The 21662-nt window shown below is 38.2% G+C and overlaps 1 protein-coding gene across 1 annotated transcript in view; it reads left to right on the top strand.

Annotated features, from left to right (window-relative positions):
- LOC139717315 (calcium/calmodulin-dependent protein kinase type 1D-like) overlaps positions 1-21662 on the top strand; it is a 159094-nt gene that overhangs the window by 26674 nt on the left and 110758 nt on the right. The window contains exon 2 of the mRNA XM_071628808.1: positions 19053-19184. Within this exon, the coding sequence (XP_071484909.1) occupies positions 19053-19184 (132 nt within the window). The remainder of the gene's footprint in view (positions 1-19052; positions 19185-21662) is intronic.

Raw genomic sequence — 21662 nt, forward strand, 5'->3', positions numbered from 1 at the left:
ACAAGTGTTCTGCTGTGAAATGTTTATTGGTTTTGTAATATGCCATTGGCCTGAGAGTCTTGTCAACAACAAGGGCCTAGGATGATTTAAGGTCGCAGTTGACATGCATGAAATGATTTAACTCCAGAAACTCATATCCTTACGTAAAAGCAACAATACAAAAAAAAACCAAAAAAAAACACACAAACACACACACACACACACACACACACACACAAACAAAAACGAAGACAGATATATTCAGTCATTGGGGAATGAAAGTGATTTTTTTTCTTAAATTTCTTTTCTTTGATAAACTGTTGCGGCTCAGTGGTTGATATCATTGACTATCAATCATGAGGCCCTTGGTTCAAGTCCTCTGGCTGCAGCAGATGTTGCCCTTTTTGTGTCAATATGTTTATTTCGTAAGAAAGAAAAAAATCCCTGCAAAACAGTGCAATAGTGATCAAAATCAGATAAGAAATAAGGAATTTATTTTCTGAAATATTCACATTTTTTTTTTCAGGAAACACTTGACCAGTAGTTATGATTATTCAAATATGCAAGGTGATGATTTCATGCCCTCACAATTTTTTTATTCATTTCATATACAGAATTGACAAAAATTTCATATTTCAGCTGTTTTAATAAAAAACTTGCCTTAAAACTGCCCAAAATGAAAAAGAACAAATATTAACTCTGATATATTTTGGTATAGGTGTATGCTTTTATGCTTTTACCTGTATTAGCTAAAAATACAATTTTCCCCGAATTTCAAATATAACATACCGTCGTGCGCATGGCAGATTGTTGTTAGCGCGCTTCTGTGCGCATGGCAGATTGTTGTTAGCGCACTTTCGTGCGCATGGCAGAATGTTGTTAACCCTATGCGCACTCCCACACCCTAACGACAATCTGCCATGCGCACTCCCACACTGTAACGACAATCTGCCAGGCACAGGGAAGCGCTGTAATGACAATCTGTCATGCGCACGACGATACATGAAAAATTGTGAGGGCATGACGTCATCAATTTGCTGGTTTGAATATTCATAATAAAGGACTAGTCAAGAAATGTTTTCCGAAAAAATCTTCCAAAAAAGAAAAAATATGTCTCATCCGATTTTTTGTCATTTTTGGAAATTTCTATATTGATTTTTTTCCCTCCATTTTTTAGGGTTTGCTTCCTCTATTTTTTAGGGTTTATTTACTTTTGGTGGCTTGTTTGAAAGCACTTATCATTACTTCCATCGAAATCACATAAATCAAATCAATTCAGTTTGATACATTTATTCTTTGCACAATATGGCTTTTTTAAAACACATCTATACCCTTGATCAATTTATGTCAAGTGATTATGAGTATAATATGCAAGTGAATCATACTTACAAGTCTTAATTATAATGCATGTACCATTAAATAGCTCACTGCAGTAATACAATGAATTGCCTTCAAGAAAGAGGCATGGCAGAGCCAAAGTGTTGTGGTCTCGATTTGATGTTTTGGCTATCACAGAAAAGCTGTACCGGAAGCATACAGTACTTGCAGCATGTAGCCAAGTTGAGTGCATCAAACGTAGTGGCAGGGAATGAGGGGAAAGTGGCGGTGTGAAAAATCAATTCTAGGAAACCAGGAAACGAGTGCAGTGCCAAACAGGATGTTGATTTTTTTCCCCCCCTTTGGCATACTACATTCAACAGTGGGAGCCAAGCAGCAGATTAGGGTGCAGTGATTCGTATAATAAGATCTATAAGATTGTTGTTGTTTTTTCTGTTTAAATCATCAGTGTGGTTAATGTATAGTTTCCTTTATGGATGATATTTGCTGACAGATAATTGCTAAAACTTTGTCCCGTTAGAATAATCATTTAATATTATCATCATCATTATTGCTGGCACTACTTATACCACTACATGTACTACTACTACTGCTACTATTGACCGATTCGGGTTCGTTGAGGGCAGCAGACATTTTACGGCACAGGGCGCAGCCATAGTGGGTGTATCGGTGTGTATCAGCCGACCCCCCCTGCTCTCCCCCACCCCAGGGCAACATGTTTATCACGCACTTGTAACAAAGGTTCGCGCACTAGCAAGCATTCGCGCACTCAGTACGAGACGCCCATTGGCTAACGCAGTTTTTCATTCTGCGCGCGTGCTAATGTAGGGAGAGGGGTGGGGGAGTGCGGAGGGGGGGTCGGATGATACACCCAGTATGGCGCTGCCCATGCCAAGAATACACATAGCGCGTCACAGAATCGGTCAATAGGTACTGCTACTATTACTTTTTTTGTTGTTGTCAGGTTTGACAGCAAACTTGTCTGTAAATGTTTATTGCAAAATCTTTATATTGTAGGATGTTTTGTGATACAACTGACATACACACATATGCATTATCAAAATGTGATAACTTTTAACATTTCTTTTTTTAAATTACTGCTCACAAATGGTAGACAATACCTTTAAAGTCTGAAGCCCCTCTTCCTGTTGGCATCCAAGCCCAGCAATGCAGCCTGTGATGGCTGCCTCACACTCTGGTGGAGGGAATCGCCAAATGTCCATCAGCTTGGCACATGTTCCTGCCAATTGTGATTGCTTATCTCACAGAACATCTTGATTTTCACTGTGTATTTTTGTCCACTGGGAAGAAAGAGAGAGAGAGAAAAAAAAGAGACCTATTACAAATTGAATAGCTCCAGTTGGGAAGATCTGGTTTGTTGTTGTTAACGTTTCTTTAGCCTTCTGATGCTGTTGTTTGTGGGCATTGCTATTGTGAATGTCAATGAGGCGAGATCGCAAGAGTGGGGCATTTGTACGGTATGAGAGGGATGCTCAGTGAGTCAGAGTCAAGAATCTCATGAATATGTACTCTATCGATGTCTGGGGGCAAGATACAGTGGCACATGGCAGAAATGATGGTCGCAATGAACGCGATGTGAATCGAACCAATCCGCCAGGGGGAGATGGCGGACATTTATCTACTCTGTGATCTCGAGACTTTTCGCTACACTTCCTGATTAAATTTGTCTCTGCTTTATTTTCTTATTTGTTTCATCTTTTTTTTTTTAAGGATTTTTTTTTTTTTTTTTGGGGGGGGGGTTGAAATGACAAACAACAGATCACATGGTTGTGATTTTGCAGTGGCTGTGGAACATTGCGTAGATATTGTGCCTTTTGCGTATTTTGGATATAGGAATGAAATGTTTTTAATGAGCTGGATGTAATAAAGATTTCGATAGATGAGGAGGTCTTTTTTTTTTTGATGCAAGGTCATAAAATCAAATGAGCACTTAACTATCAAATTCAGATATTAACCCGTGGAAGACTAGTCTCGAGTATACTCCAGCAGGTCTCTGGATGGAAAATGCATGTTTTGATAAATCTTTCCGTCCTCGATGGGTAAAGCCTTTCAGAATATATGTGACCTGCTACAACAAAAGGATCCGAAAGTCGGGGGAGGACAATTTTCTGAAAATGGCATGACATTATTCCCTTACTCTTCTACTTTAATTTCATATAGTTATATAGCACAATTCATAAAAATACTCGGTTGCGGAGATATTAATGCTTTTATTAGCGCATGTCAAGTGGTTGAGGAAATCAAGAGTTTGGAGAAACACGCCTTCAAAGTTTTCCTTCCGACGCTGTCATGATCAAAGGGAGGCGAGACAGTTTTCATCGCTGGACAATAGAAGGCATGCTCCTAGCGACCTCCGCGATGTTCATTCAAGCTTAGCGTCAGCGGTCTTCGCACGACCAATCAGTAATCAGGATGCCACACACTGACCAATAAGATCACTCCCTCGTTGGTAGGGGCGGGGTCTAGCTGCGGTGCTAAATACAAATCTTTGGACACGTTTCTGTTACGTTGAAAGTCGGAAAATCATGGCCCAGAAAAACGCTGATTTCTTGCCTTTCCTTTGATCATTAAGCTTCAAAATTTCGGCAGATGATAGATAAAACATTACATTACAAAATTATATCAAATACAGAAATCCGATTGTTTTGACCAATTTTGATGATTTGACTTAAAAATCGATTTTCTCGGCTCAGCCGTCAGCGACTTTAGGATCCTTTTGTTGTAGCGGGTCACATATGGATTCCCTCTACTGGAGAAAGAGGAATGATTTGCTGATCACAGTGTTTTGGTTCCAGCAATCCATCCAATCCAGTGAAGATAGCTCAACCAAGTCTTCATCTAATGAAGATAGTTACATGTAATACACATGTATGTCAGTGACCTATCTTTTAGTGAAATATTGCATATGATTGCAGTGGATTTTCATGCATTGTGAAATGATCGTAAACCAGGGTCTGAGAATAAATTGTTGCTTACTGCACAAGGTTTAAACTCTTTTGAAGACTGTAGCATTCACATGTCATGTACTGTATATATGCCATATAATATTATGTAATATTTTTATACGCATACATTTCACCGTTCATTATGCTGTACTCCCGATTGCAAATTCAGCCACTTGCAAAGTTGTCAGAAAGTCCCAATTCACAAAAAATTAGACTTGCTTTTCATAATACAATATATATCACACATACAGTAATTATTTGTCTTCTTGTTGTGCACATCACAATTATGTAATTCTGTACTTTTAAATTTTTTTTTGCTGGTAAGTTCAGAAAGATGTGCTATGTAAGTATAACTGAGAAATGCACCTCTGATATACCATGTAATGAAAAAGAGTGATTAATGATAAAATACTGATAATAATTGGGAACAACATGTAAGACGTGTGAGGGTTGCTTTTTTTTTCTTACTCAATGAAAGAAACAGCAATTAAAAAGAACACGTACATTCTTCTATGTAAAAGTGGAGATATACATGTTATTCTGATGCCTGCTGCTACAAACAGATCATGAAATTGAATAGAAATGTCTCAAGAACATAAGAAGATGTCTTACCAGTTTAATGCATACTGGCCTTCTTCTCATCTAAAATGCTCTCTTGTTTTGTCAGTTGATGACACTCGCTATCAACGTAGCCTGTGTCAAATTTCACTGGAAAAAAAAAACTGCAAATGCTTCTAGGAGTGTGAAATAAAAGAGTGTCCTGGATTTGCCTCTGTCATCCTCTGAATGCTTGAGGTGGTTCGTCTCAAGACAAACAGGTCGATGTCATCAAGATGAATGTTACACTCGCGCAATAGATTTGTTATGTCTACCCCTCTAGCTCTCTTTTTTTTTCAGTTTGTGTATGTGTGTGGGGGGGGGGGGAGGGGTGGGGGGCTGTGGTACAGCACATTTTTTATGTTTTAGATCATTCCCTCTCCCCCACACCCACTCTGTGATGACGGAATGGATACTACTGCCTGCTTTTACAAACAACGCCATAAAGTCTGACATGTTTGAAACTGAAACCAAATTGCCCAGCTATGATGACACACACACACACACACACACACACACACACACACACATACACACAAACCATCTTCCTCATAGAATACAGTTTATTTCGCTGTACATCTTCTGAGGTGTTGATAGAGTGCTTACATAGAAATATATGAATATAATGTTGGATTGGAGTACATAAACCGTCAAGCAGTTTGGGGTGTGAAGACTTGATATGACGGACGATCTGCATGTACAATGTATTTCTATGATACAAATTGTACATTTGATGAAGATTGTTCTCACAATTCATTTGAAATGTTACAAATATTTAAGCAAGAGAAACATATGGACTACTGAAGCATGCTCAATGTCTGTCTTTTGGTATTGAACTTGTTGCAGTTAGACCAAGCTTCCAAATAAATAAAGAGAAAAATGTTAAGTTCTGTTAAAAAAATGAACTGACAAAAGTTGATGTAAATGTTCACATAAATAGTTAATCAATTTGAAAGTATTTTGGTAAACTATGGCTGTAAAAGGCTGATGAAGGTATAGTGTATTAGTAGGAATTAGTATATTGAATTGCCAAATGATATTACTTGAAGCCAGTATAATATGTTTTTTTTTAGTGTAGATTTCAAGAACGAAAAAATACCTGAGGGTTATCCCAGACAGTAAGCAATTATATGATCATGAAGGGAGATGATCTTGTGCAGATATATTTTGTCCTGTTAAAGAAAAACAAATAGCAATTTGCACATAATTACAAATTGTAGGTCTTTTTGACATTGCATGCTTCAAATTTTATCAAGACTTCATCGGTGAGATCACAGCAAAATCAAGCTTCAGTGTGTTTCATTGTTCAGTATAGGAAATCATCTGTAGTTGGCCTATGGCTAAATGTGTCTAGTAATTAACTGTGCTGAATGTGTAGGGAGATTAAAGGATATTGGTGAGAGGAATGATCAGTTGATCTGAGTTTCACAGCTGCTGTACCTGCTTTGGGATTTTTTTGACAGTAATTATCTCCATGATCATCCAAAACAAAGAGAGTCAGCATCAAAATGTGCGGAGGTGCAGCACGATAATGTGCAGGCTAAACAGTGGAAGAGAGATGTCATGCACTTAAATCAGAGACACACCAAATTATGAATGCTTCATCAAATCCGGCATTCAGCGGTAATGCTGATGTTTGTCCACGCTTAGCAACGATCCTATTGTTTACCCGCCTCACCCACGAGTTAAAACTCCCATCGTTACAGTTGCTGCGCACAATCACGACCGGCGTGGACAATGAGCCGCAAATTTCATTATGCCGCCATTGGAGATGCGAATGTGCATCGGTAATGGATGTGGTAAGGCGGCGGTGGAGTGTGTTATGATAATTGCGCAGAAACGGTCGGGCAGCACGCCCGACCGTCGAGTTCGTAATCAAGCAACGAACGTGTACTTTAGTGAAATAACCCGAGGGTTCACGTAATGTCGTCATCCTGATATGATTCATGATGTGATTGGATTAATGATGCACATGCTTTACCAGATCCATGGAATCTCTAGAGTGTTGTTGCAGGGCCAAAATCTGAATTGTTTTTCATTAATATGTTCCATACATGTACTCATGGTAGCACACCATGCTAAGTGTCTGTTTCATGTGAATACAATACACATATGCTGTGCTCCACTGTGTATATGATACCAAGTTTGCATCAATGCTGTGTGGAATGAAGACACTTGAAAAAAAAAAATGCATGTGATGACAATTTTTTTCAATAAAGGTCTTCTACATGTATCTTGATACATCTCAGGAATGTTTCATAACAGTGATAACATAGGTAGATAATTTATTTCTCATCTTTTATCATCGATTTCAAGCTAGAACAATTTGTACATGTGTGTGTGTGTGTGTGTGTGTGTGTGTGTGTGTGTGTGTGAAGTTTGCTGCCTACTGTCTCTTCAAATAAATGCTGCTGTGAGCATAAATTAACCTTAATTCTGACCCCCCCCCCCCATGTCAAATGGGGGCCAGGGGAGGGGAGTGGGGGAGCAATGCCCTATGGATGGGTATGAAATACCACATATATTATCACATATATTATAAAGGGCAGTAAAGGGCCAGCCATGTTCTACCCCAGAAACAAGCCAGCATTGATGAGAATTCCACATCATTTTATCACGTGATTTCCAGTTCCCATGTCTAGATTTTATGTAATCTTAATATCAGGAACCTCTATCTAGTTTAAGCATGAAAGAAAACTGATTAGCACCTTTAGAGACATTTCAAATGAAATTCTGATGATTGTTGTCATTAAATTCGCCACTAAACCTTAAACATTTTGGATGTTAGACTTTGATAATGCATATAATGCTATTATAACACAATCAGCATCCATCTGTATAGCTTTGGAGTGTTTGGAAGAGCCAGGGTGAGTGACCATGAATGTCCCTGCTAGAAAAGGATGTTATTGTATCTTGTCTGTGTACGCTGGCTGTACACTGAACATAGTCTATGGCTGGGCAGTGACCGAAGATTGTACAGATGTGGGTTTGCTCATAATTGGCCTACAGCAGGTTTCCGAATGGATGGACAGTTGTTTGTGAGGAATGGGGGGGGGGGGGGGTATAGGAGTGATGATGAGAAGGGGGTGGGCTAGAAGAATGAGAGCAAAGCAGGCACAGAAAGGAAGAGAGAGAAAGAGGATGTAGATGTGAGTTTCTCTATCGTTCTGGTGAGGGTTTTTTTTTTCTCCCTGGCAAATTTGCATGGACATGATGCAGTTCGCAAACCTTGCCATCCGCAGCATGCACCAGGAGCGACATGAAGGGAAAATGCAATAGAGCGGTGTGTAACGTTGCATAGCCTTGGTTTCAGAATACGCCATGCAGAAATAATCTCTTCAGTCATGTGAATGAATGCAAACTGTGTTTACCATCCTGTGAGTGTATAAATTGTTTAAGGAAATTGGGGTTTACATGGAATATGATTTCAGGCTGCTATATCTTAATTGACAAGACAGAAAAGGGGCCAAAAGAAGATAAACGGGTCCAGTACGCCTAACTGGTTGTATGATAGTTGATTTACAGGTATGCACAGACATACGTATAGCAATGTGTGTGCATTTGATTCTTTGCATGTACAGTGTATAGAGTGTATACCCATAGAATCATCTTTTCTTCTTATTTTGGAAGCATCCCAGTTATGGCTAATGTAAGTTACAGTGTTTTAAAACCAAAGATGTCTTTTATTGCTTATTTTGCATGTAGGGAAAGGATATGTGATCTTTTTTTTTTCTGTGAGAGTCACAACACAGACTACCAATGTGAATGTACCCGATTTGGGTCAATTAGAACCCAAATTTGTCTGATGGCAATCAAAGACTTGGTGAGTTTGTGTGTGTGTGTAAAAACAATCAATCTTAGAGATGAATCAGTGCTGGTGATGAAAAGTGGTCGCACTACTCATTATCGTATCTTGTGTCGCGGAGTCGCAATGCCCGAGGGAGGCTTTGATGTGCTCGTCAAATCCGTGCAGTGCAGCGGAGTTCACTCGCGGCAAGAGGTCATTATGATGCTGTATACAGGAGTTGGCAGAACGGATGGTTGGTAGAAAAGACCTGTGAATGCATTTTTCTCTGAAAGAGGTACCGGTATGCTAATTACACTCAAAATTCTCTCAACTCTACTCAGGGAGCTTCATGAAGTCTCGTGTACAGCCACTTAACATGGCAATTCATGTTACACCCACAGGTCCTGTTTACTAAATGCCAGTAACTACTGATGTCCTGGGAAAAAAGACAAAGAGACTAATTTCTGATGTGGGACACCAGTACAGAATTAGAAATATTATTAGAAATATTTTGAGAAATGTTATTCTGCAGATTTCAGGTAACGGGGAAGTTCATTACGATTCTACACATGAATGAGTAGCTTAAGAGTTGGTAGAAGGACCTGTAAATTTATTGCTCTTTGAAAGAGATGCTGGTATATGCTCATTATGCTTGGAAATTTTCAACCCTCTTCAAAGATTTGATAACCACTTTGAGCATGTAACAATACAGCCATTCACATTTAGCCACATTTGATGGTTTCTGAATGCCAATTACTACTGGCGTGCTTAAAAAAGAAAGAAAGATAGGACAAGTTCGAATGTTGATAATTGGAAGTAGAATATGAAATACTAGGGCTTCTCTTTTATTAGGTCTTCCTCACCAGTCAAATGTCCAAAGTGAGAGTATTCCACTAATGGGATTCCCTAACTAGCTTGCACAAGATTCTCTATGAATGAGATTGCCCTCGTAAGATTTTGTCACCGGCAGAGATATAGAGCTTTTTTTTAATTTCCTCTTTTTGGCAATGTCTGTTGTCTTTTAGCTGTGATTTTGTTTTCTTAGCTAGGTACTACAATGTGATGACACAAATATACAATTTTAAAACCATAGCAGGAAATATAGGAGGCATACTTCACACGGAACTGTGTCAATGTAGTCAAGTATGTCATGTTTTCTTAGTTAAGTACTTCAGTGCGATAAAACAAATATTAAATTAAAAAACATAGCAAGAAATATAGGAGGCATACTTCACACAGAAATATGTCAATGTTAGTCAAGTATGTCATATTTGTTTTCTTAGCTAAGTACTACAGTGAGATGAAACAAATGTAAAGTTAACAAAAAATATAGCAGGAAATATAGGAGGCATACTTTACACAGACCTGTGTCAGTGTTTGTCAACTGTGTCATTTTTTTTATTTGTTAAAGAGAGCTCATGGTCACATGGTTAAAACATTCCCTATGGTGAATGAGAGGCAGTCTCCGGAGCTGAATATTTGGCAATCCGACCTTCGAAGACACTTTGGACCATTTCCTGGGGTATGTGAGCACCGTCTGCGCTCACTTACGACCAGTGTTTTCGGCTAGTCTTTGCATGATGTGAAGTTGACTTTATACTCTCCAGCACCCAAACCACCCATTCCTTTTGCAATTTGCCGTACCAGCTAGAACAGTGTATGTGAATCAGAAGATAGAATTGTTTTATTTCATGATTAGGGTGACGGTGCTGGTTTCTTTTGAACCATGTCGGTATGCACCCTTTGCGGACATTGTCCAAGAAGTTTTTGGTATCGCTGGGCGCCATGCAAAAAATGTGGTATAGTCTTGCCCTTGTGTGAGTGTTTGTGAGTGTGTGTGTGTGTGTGTGTGCGTGTGTGCGTGTGTGCATGTGTGCATGTGTGCATGTGTGTGTGTGTGCGTGTGTGTGTGTGTGTGTGTGTGTGTGTGTGTGTATGTGTGTATGTGATGAGTTTGAAAGGAATTGCAGGAGTTCTCATTATAGTGATTCCACATCTTTAGCAGAAGAAATCTCAGATGGTATGCTGAAGTGCAGCCTTGTGTGTGGTGAGGACCTATCATTGGTGAGGAATTCATCATGTGTAAAGTTTTCCAGATTCCATTTGGAAATATGGGCATTATTTGTTTTATGACTTTTATGCCTCATCTTCTTGTGTGGATGACTGGGTGTGGTAAAACACCTGTGTCCTCAAGTAACCTACCCAGATTGGTTAAAGCTGGAATTACACATTTCTCAAGAAACTTTTTTTTCGCTCGTCTTTGGTTTACTCCAGCAATTTAATAAATAGAGCATGTATGATGTGCAGAAGTCATCAGTTTATTACAGAACAATCTCTAAAGCACAAGTTTTCATTTTTTGGCCTTCAATGTTCAATTTTAATGGTTAGGAATGTGTGAATGAATGAATAATCCATCAATTGCATTGTAACTGTTAAAGGAGTGTACAGTTCTGTTGACTACATGTATATAGTGCATATTTTCACTTTTCTAATATGACAGAAGAGCTCTTGACTTGTCTCTTTCAGAAAGCAGTAGGAATAATATTATCCTGAACATTTGTCAATAACAAGTCAAGGGAATGTGCATTTTTCATAAGAAATTAAATTTTGTGGAACCTACTTTATAATTTCCATTAATCATTGTATATATGTGATGTCATGAACTGTAGTAGTCTTTTCATTCAGCAGTGGCTTCACTGAAACTTTAGAAATTCATAACTTTTCAACGGATTGTCTGATTTTCCTCAAACTTCACCGATGTATGAGTGCTGCATTTACTCAGTCCACACAATTCATTTCCCTTGGTACTTGTTGCTATTATTTTGGCAAGTATGAGCCGGAAAAACCACAACAGGCTTTGGCAAAGTGCTTCTATTTTGAGTCCACAGTTTTTGTTGTTGATTTTATGAAAGTGCCGAGGATATGGTGACCAATTGTATTTAAGATAGCACTCTCCAAGCAACACTGGAGTAGGCTTCGGAAAAGGCAGGCAAAAATTGAAATAGGCCCCAAAGATTTATGGTGATGTTTGTGGTGATGGCATTCATGATTTTAAAAGCTCTTAGATCTAGCTGCCTTGAAATACCATGGCCACTGTACATTTATGAAAGACTTTCATTTGGCAATGATCGAGTTTAGCTAGAGAATCTCAATCGGGCATTTTTCAGGCAATAACATTGCAGAAGCTTTTAGGGGAAGAGTGGAATTCACTAGTCTGAGCTACATACGACCTCTGTGACAGTTGCTCTTGTGTCCAGACACACACTCCTAAGACCACTGATGCAAAACAGTTGAAGAGTTGAGCCATCGGTGGTTTGTATAGAGTTACATGGCTTTTTGAGAGACTTGAAAGACTGACTTGGTTTGAATTGTAGATCTCGCTTGAGGCCATAAAAAGTGAATTATTCACATCGACACTCCAGAATTCCAGAATATTTTTACCCCCACTCAGAGCCAGAGGGTCTCAAGTCCTACTTGTGCATTATCAGTGATGTTCTAGCATTCATGACCTAGTGCATTAATTATGACAATTTGCTTTAATTTAGGTAACTGCTTGTACAGTCTATTGACTCTCTACCTTCATTTCAATTTTCTAATTAATTTCAATGTCTTCATAGATTGCCTTTGTTTTCTTGCCTTTTCTTTTCTGGCAAACACTATTGTGAACTGCATGTAGATGTAATGTATGTAGGCATTCCTGCTACTGTTAATTGCATGGGCTTATTACAGAAGCAAAGTGAAATAAAGGCCTGACCATTAACAGATTCTCAATTGGAAGAATTTTGCTGAAAAAGAGAGAATTATGCCCAACATGTTTGTACACAGCATCAAACACTCTCTATTGTCATTTTTTGTTCTCAGTGTGTTGAAGCCTAAACATTATGGGTGGATGTGAAAATTTCAATATGTCATGTACATAGCAAGATTTCTGTTCAAAAAGAAAGCCAGGCTGATGTAAAAAAAAAATGTTTTAACTTTTATGTAGATCTACATTCTCTCTAAGAATGTAATGAATAATATCAATCAAATATCTGTTTCAACAAAATGCACGTTGGACTTTAAATTAAGTGGGGGTTAGCAAATGACTTATGAGAGACTAAGTATGCTAAGTTAGGTGTTTTTGGCTGTAGTGATGGATTCACATTTCAACCTTTCAACCTTTTGGCACATGGAGGAAATCCCTGTGATGTCAGAATCTACTCACTGAAGGAAACGAGACATTTCACAATAATATTTTGTGTGAGTTTAGAGAAGTTATTCATATTTTTAATTGGAATCTACTGGCAGGGTAGATGTGATAATTTCAAAGATGGTTTCCACAGGAGTTGATACTTGTAGAGCAAGATGATTGCTGTATGAACTTCATTTGAGATTGACATACACTGTATTACTGATCATGATAATGTGTTTTTGGCCTCTTTCAATTGTGTAATAAGTGGACCTGTGGTAATACCATGTAGTATTATATCAAAAGAAACACCTTAACCAACCAATCAACCAACAACTATCCTGAGACTGTTGTAGATATATCGGGTAAAAGTAAGAAATACTACAGTAAAGCAGTAACTTCAGAGAACATATCGTCATTCTATTAATGTTCCTCTTTCACCAAATTATGTTTATTCTATTCAAAGCATGGTACAAAAGGTAGTAATTGTAGCATAGGGGCATACCCTCATAAAGGTGGATGTTAGTGAATTTTTGTGACTCTGACAATTTTGCAAAAGAGGGCATTACATAGAATATCAGAAATCATTTAGTTGAGAAAATAGCTTCTTTTTTTAATGAAACCCCAGACTTTAAACAATTGACACCATGTATTTTGCAAAATGCATTGTGGTTTTACATGCACATATTAGGCTCATTCAAAACTTACTTGTTTTATACCATTCAGAATTTCCCAAATCAGTTAATAATCATGTAGAATTTGAATTTAGGCATTTTTTTTTGAATTCACTTCATTGACAGAAGCCATGCAGTTAAGTGCCCTAAATGCATGAAATGTAAACTTTCCATGTGATTAGAGAACAAATGTATTCTTGTCTGCCACAACTAATACATTAAGTATTTTCCCCCAATTTATGCATTGTAATAGTACCATCATGACACATTACGTCAAGCTTCATTGCAGTAGGTGCTATTGATTTCACAGTGTCAAATAGCAAATTGACTGCCGAGCACCACCGATGCTCTCCTTTATCCTCAGTATTCACATGGGGCTGTGCCATTGGTTAGACCCCACTGCACAGTGCATTGGATTCCAACGACCCCCCCTGATACCACAGGCGGTCCTCCATTAATGTCACCAGCCACTCGGCTGGGCCCGAGAGAGAGAGCATTCCTGAGTGTCCAGCAACAAATTAGGCACTGCTGGCTCTCCCCCGTTGGGTCGCCATGGTGCTTGACCGCCTTGCGGATGATATAAGAACAGATCTACAAATTGGACCCATTGCCCCAGTGGTTTGATACACACATGGTGGTTGCCCTAAATGCCACACCTGATCATACTGTGATGACAAAATGTGTCATGACGTGCAGATAATCATTCTGAAACCAATACAACTCCCCCCCCCCTCCCCTCAACCCTCCCTCCCCTCAATCCCCCCTCCCCTCAACCCTCCCTCCCACTGCCCCTCTCCCTTATAAAATAATAAAAAGAGAGTATACCACTGTAAAAACATCGGTGTTAGATTTAACACCATGGGTGTTAAATCTAACACCGATCAAACTTCAATAGAGGACCACACCCACAGGTGTAGAAAATGCACTGTGATGGTGTTGAAAAGTGTTCACCTGACACTTCGTGGTATTAATTTGACACTGTACCTGGTGTTATTTTGACACTGTACTGGTGTTAATTAAAAATGACACCACATGGTGTTGATTTGATATTTGTTGGTGTTAATATCAATGGTTTAACACCCGTCCAGCTTCAATAAGAGACCACACCAGCTGGTGTTACTTTGGTGTAAATTTATTTTCACATTTTTTCAAAAAACTAGTATTTTAATGTCAAATTCTTGATCGTCTTGTTTAAATTAAAAATCAACAAGAAGTGCAGTTACTAAGAAACTCTTCAAAAAACAGTTTTATATTTGAAAATGACACCCGGAGGTGTTAATTTAACACCATAAATGAGCACCGAAAATTTAACACCAGCTCGGTGTTCACTATTTAACACCGGACTTTTTGCAGTATAACATTCCATGTGAGCTTATTACTGTGGACTTTGGAATACAGGTCGCCTTTATCAGAGTTTGCATACTTGTTACTTATGTTTGATTTTGCGTGACAAATTATAGCTCTTATCTACAGATATTTTAGTTAACTCGCAGTGGTGATGTTATTGCGACTGTGATGAAAGGTCACAACTGCAGGTGTGCTTACTTTGTACATGAATATGCTGAAATCTGTTTAGCTGAAACCTTTTGTATGGATTAGATAGTTGCATATTTAGGTGTCATCCCAATTGTTTGTTTAAGTTTGTCAAAGAACAACATAGGGAATAGTATACATACTATAATCCTTTGGCAAATTTAAGCTCAACCTTACAGCATGTATGGTTTTGTACATTTCTGGTGCCTCTTTCAGTCTATAGGGTGCTTTGCAATTTCCTTTGGATGGAATGATAGTCTTCTGTCTCAAGTACTGCATATATGCCATATCATTGTGATGTATTTGTGAGTTTCAGGGGGAGACTAATATTTGCAAAATTGACAAGATTGCCAAAATATTTCTTCATGTAATGCCAATGCAGTATATATATATATTGTCTCCAAAGTTGGTATTGCTAACTTTGCTTTGTGATAAAGGGATAATGCCAAGTTGCATTTTATCTCATTCTGTACCAGTAGTTCTCAAGTAGAGTGAATTTAACTGCTTGCCAAAGTGTCATTTCATTATGCTCAAAAGGGTAGAATATTATGGCCTCTAAATTTATGGCATATACAGTGAATACTTCACAGGTTTAGATTGGTGTTTGTCTGAGATGAGCAGCCATTTTGTGCCACAATGACCCACATTTCCTCTGATGCAATATTTTCCACATGAAGGCTTTGATGTCATATGTTAGTGTAGGAAGCACAGAGACTTCTAGTGAATGTTATATGTGTATATATATATGTATACATATAGCCCACATATACATGTATGCTAGTGTGTAAGGTATATAAGTTCACTTGCAAATAATACTGTTTTCTGTAATATATTACAGTTTATGAATGCTTCCTTTCCTACAGCCTAGTAACAATGCATTTCATTCGCCTGCTCCCTCCGATTAAATTCTGTAGGCAGGAATTAAGTTTCACTCAGTTGGTGCTAGGTAGGGCAAGCCTACAGCAAGCTTTGTGATTGTTAAGGCCAACTTCTTTGAACAAGGCATGCATGAAATCTGAATACGTTACCAAACTGGTCCCTTGTAGGTATTTTGTAGAGCCATCAATATATTCAGATCAAATGACAGAGTTCAAGTATTTTTCAGTGCCATGCACTTTACGAACAAGAGGAGGATGAAGATGGCACACCTGTAAGTAGACTGCAAATGCATTATGCTGTCATCATCTCAATTAGTTTACACAAGAGCTCTTTCCACTGCATGTTAGCCAGCTGGTAGAGACAGCAAATATAGTCATAATCATATATCCTTATATTTACTAGTCTATATCTATCTATCTATCTATCTATATATTATATACTTCTATATAAACTTTCTACATGTGGATCTGTGTTTTTAGAGAAAGGTAGGCAGAGGGGATAGAAAAAATGAGCACACGAACAAGAGAGAAGAGAAACTGAAAGTTTGATAACTGTTCAAAAGGAAACTATTCTTATGCTGCTCATTCATTGCCTGATAAAAAAAAAGAGGGAGTACAAACATGCCTATGCCAAAGTCCTTGTAATGCTAACTGTGTCATCAATAGATATATGATATGTCAATACATTTTAGGGTATTTAATCACAGTAGAATAAATGCATTTAGTGAGTGTTTGTCATTACTGAAGAAAAAAGTTACCTTTACTTCATTTATATCAGTATGAAAAAAAAAGAGTGAAAAAGACATTTGCTCTTTGAATATACACTGTAAGTTTATTAAAGAGTAGCTTCAGATAAAAGAGAAGAGAGAATTGGCAACGTTAATGAATATTACCGCTAAACATCACATAAGCAGGTACAGAACAAAGTGCATGACTGCTAGAGGAATTGCGGCGTCGCCTTTGGCGATAATTGAAGAGAGTCATGCACTCTCAGCATCAGGTTTGTGTTATTCCGATAAGCGGCGATAACCTACCAACTTTTTAGGGGAGGTTTTTATGAGATGAGAGTGGGTGAACTTTGATATTCATACCGCCGGCGTGATGGAAGATAGAAAAAAGGCTCAACTTTTTTTTTGCTATTTTTTTTTTTGTAGTGTAGGTGATGGCTGCACTCCCCCCCCCCTCCCCCGTCTCCATATCTGGCACCCCCTACATGTAAGTGCTGGGTCATGGTCTCCAGATAGGCATGGCTGTGTAACGCATTGATATTGAGATGCATGACATGTTCTTGATATATATAAAGGGTCCTTAGATAGGGGGATGATATTCGTGATTACATTGATATGTGTGAAGTGTCATCATGAAATAAACCAGAGACATAATAGTATTCTTTGAATAGCATGTTAAAGAATTCTTGATTAGCAGGAGTAGAAACAGCATTTTGGAAAGGCTGTGACTGCAGCGACAACATTCGTACAGACTGTTGATGCAGCTCCAAAAGTGATATTGCAATTGTCGGTTAATATGAAACTAAAAAATAGAAGCAACAGATATTGTATGGGTAGAATTTGAATCTATGCAAAATTCCTCGTGCTAAAGATAAAAAAAATAGGACTTGCACTTTTTAGAGGATAGTTACACAACTTTATGAGCAAAGGACTTGGTCTGAAGAGGGACTTTCAATTGTTTAATATGCTGTGACAGTATTTTTTTTTTCATGTCCTGAGCATCTCATACTACAGTCTTGCTTGGCAGTAGTCGAGACCAAAACTTTTGTAAATCATGAATTGATTTCTGTGATATGTCGCACGTTTCAAATCCTTTCTTGACAGATCCAGGTTTCAGGCAAGACATTTTTTAAGTGTCAAAACGTGACCTTACGTGATCTCATGTTTAATTCATGATGAGGTCGTTGACTTTTGTATTTGACTCTTAAACTCGCCTGCAGCACTCTCTGACAGCTGCGTGTGTGTGCTGCCTTGAATGCAAATGTGACCCGCCTCTGCCTTCACCCTGACAGAATGCAGATTTTGAAGCTGAGAAAATGTCAAAATTCGGTTGCATTGCTGTATTATAGAGATCAGATTTATTTTTTCAAAAATCTTAAGATGTTTTTGGCTAAATAATGTCTGAATCACAAAGCCTAAGAATATTTTCAAATCAAAATGTCTGATCTTTATGAAGCATGTTTATGTGGTATTTTAACCAACAGATAATGCCAAATTTCCTCCTGCTTGACTGAGTCTAAATTTCACACTTGTGGCCTGCTTACATACTGTTTATAGGTGATAGGGTTTTGAGCATAATGTTAGAGAAATCATGTAATGTCGGAAAGCTTAGAGCCTGGAATATATGATAATATTAGAACCAGAATACTGTAAAACGAGTATGTTCGCGTGCATTTTAATTTCGTGAATTTCGCAAGCACCAAGATTTGCGAAATTAAAATGCATGCGAAATTTCTTGTCTACACTATATGCATTGAACGCCAGTGGCAATTCGTGAAAATTTCTTGCCACGAAAAAGGCTGCCGGCTCCAATTCACGAAAATTTTGTGCCGCGAATATATCATGTTTTACAGTATAGATGTTGACAACCTAATCAGGCTGTTGTAGTGACCAGTCACATATAGATGTCTTTATATCTGCTGTTTGTAATTATACTTCAATTCTATTCTTATTTTGTGGGGAGATATTTTTTACCTTCATTGTGAGCTGGATTTTTAAAGATGTTATTCTTGATGCATGTTCATGTGTTTAAATGCCTCTCTTTATTTGTATGATACAGTATGTTGCAAGCTTAAGACTTGAAAGTGATTAGTGGTTGTCATGTTACAATATGTTTGGTATTAACGTGTTGAGGACGAGTCCCAAGTAAACTCGGGCAGGCGTCTATGGGAAATGCATGTTGTAGCAAAATCAGTCCGTCCTCAACGGGTTAAATTGGAACTTTTTTGTTTGTGTAGCAGTTTTGTGAAACATCTATAGATGATTATGACTGAATTCTTTCAACTCTTGTATTTGGTTTGTTTCCAACAGGCTTTTCTATCTTTTTTTTGAAAGGAGTTGTACTCTTGCAGAAGCTGCTTGTCTTAATAATCTCAGTATTTTTCTTCTGTTTTTCATCTTTCAGGGGTGCCTTTTCAGAGGTGGTTGTGGCAGAAGAGAAGAAGAGTGGAGAGTACAGAGCCATAAAATGCATTGAGAAGAAGAAGATCAAAGGAAAGGAGGATACATTGGAGAATGAGATATCCATACTCAAGCAGTAAGTGGGAAAAGCTGACTTTCAAAATAGTCTTTGTATAGTATATTTGTATAATTTCATATATTATATATCATATATGTATATATTTACATATGTATATGCCTATATGATATTATAGATAGCATAATTGTATATGTATTTATACATGTGTTCATAGTATGTTATATGTTATATATATATATGTAATATATTCATATGTCCTGAAGAGAAACTGCAGATCCTGCTCAAAGTGATTGTAAAAAGCAGAGAAGAGTCAAAGAAAATAGAATGGTAAGAGCTTAACACTCATATTATTAGACAAAAGTAACACATTTTATGGCATTGTACATTTTCATATGCAAGTTGTATGTGAATCTTTGCTAAATCTCTCTTTTGATATTAATTCTAAAAGACATAATCAGTTCATTCAATTTGCATGATATGGATGACTGATAGCCATTATAAATGAAAAACTAAAAGCTGCTGAATTCTCTTTGTTTTACTTCATCTATTTGATACAACAATCTAAAATGGGGAAGAGGTTCCCTTCTGCTAACTTCAATGTGTGCAGAATTTTGATGGGCTCACTGTAGCTTTATATGGCAACACTCTTTTCACATGGGACATGATCGTAGAACAAGATCGAGTATGGGAAATTGTGGGAAATTTTCTGTGTGTGTGATAAGGTAATTATAAGGAGTGGATAATTTTTGCCAAATTTTCATAATGAAGTTCAGAGGGCATTTATTAGTGGTCAATTAGCAAGTGCTATGAGTATTGCAGAGTCCTGACAAAGTTCCCACCCCCACCCCATGGGGGGGGGGGGGGGGGGTAAAAGCAGTTACCTCATGATTCTGCAACTGTGTATTCCATGCTGGATGCATGCGATAAAGTATAGACTTACAAAATGAAAACACCGAAGGATTCCAATCACATGTCGCAGCCATGCCTGATGGTTGTTAAAGCTGCGATCAAATGTGACAACAACCATTTTGGATATCAAGTGTCATCCATCACATGAAATTTTGTGGAAGTTGAAGGCATTTGCCTTGTCAACAAACTCGGCAGCATCCATACTAAGTTGGTTTTCAACTTGCAAGATGCATCTTTGAATAAACTCAAGAGACATAGGACATTTTTATAGCTTTGTTAACTCAGCTTCCCCAGGGTCAGCTGAGAACTTCACAAACACACAAACACAAATGCCTGCACAGATGTAAATGCTCACAAAACAGTGATACAAATGCTCGCACACGCTCAGAGACAGTAGTGCAGATCTCAACTGCACTCACACATAATTACACACCATGCAAACACACGCACTCATAAACAGTGACACAGATGCAAACACAGAGTCATGAATGGTGTACACACATGTAGATACACACTCAAGCAAACACTCACAAACGATTACACAGATGCAAACACTCACTCGCGAACGCAAGCATTCACAGATGTAAGTGTACACCCCAAAAACTCCTCATAGGCTCATTCAAAGAGTTAGTTCATAACTTGGAAAAGAGAAGTAACATCAAGCAATTGGAATAGAGGGAATTCTATTCTGATAGTCTGTACCCACCCCCCCCCCAAAAAAAAAAAAAGAGAAAGAAAGAAAGAAAGAAAGAAAGAAAGAAAGAAAGAAAGAAAAAATGTTTATTTGGCCATGGAGCAAATTGTCTTCACCCTTGCCAAAGTGCGGGGACACCTTCCTATTAAAACCTCATACAACATTTTCTTCAGTTGAATCTTGAAGTAGATGGGGGCACGTTCATGAGTACAGTTTTTGACCATCCACACCAGTACGTGAGAGACAAGGGTGTACTGTAAAACTAGAAACAATCGTGGCATGAAACTTGCGAATTGGAACGGACGGCCTCTTTTAGCAGCATGAAACTGTTACGAATTGCCACTGGCATGTACTGTATTGTGTAAGACGAGAGCTTTCGCAAATCTTGGCCCTTCCCAAAATTCATGAAAGTTTCATGCACATGAACATTGCTGGTTTTACTGTACAATCAGAGGGGAGTGTGTGCTTTTTTTATGCAAAGGGTGGACTCTTTGCTTTACTTGATCCCCTTGGGTTGGAGAATTCATGGCTGTCTCAAATGGTTCATGTCAAATTCCTGGGGCAATTCCGCTGAAATTGTAGTCAGACGCGACAGACTGACCGATTGTGTTTGTAACGCACTGACAATATCGCAACCTACATTTGGAATGAGGCGTATTGTGAGATTCTCAGATCTACTTCCGAAAGCTCTCACTCACTGCTCCTCTTCCGTTATTTCCTATCCTCGGCATTATAATATGTGGGATGGTGATTTGCTGTAGCACCTTTTTCCCCCAATGTGTTTTTGTCTCTTACACCCATGGAATTCCTAGTCTGTTCCTTGAGGAATCTGAAGTGAAAATTTTCCGTCAATGTTGTGAAGGATTAAAGACAAGGTGATGTTGAATTTACTAATAGTCATAGTAACCCTGACAGTGATGATAAATTTGTCG

This window comes from Diadema antillarum, unplaced genomic scaffold (assembly GCF_040938485.1).
Source record: "Diadema antillarum isolate AM-2024a unplaced genomic scaffold, OU_Dant_1.0 scf00000074, whole genome shotgun sequence".
Taxonomy (NCBI): Eukaryota; Metazoa; Echinodermata; class Echinoidea; order Diadematoida; family Diadematidae; genus Diadema; species Diadema antillarum.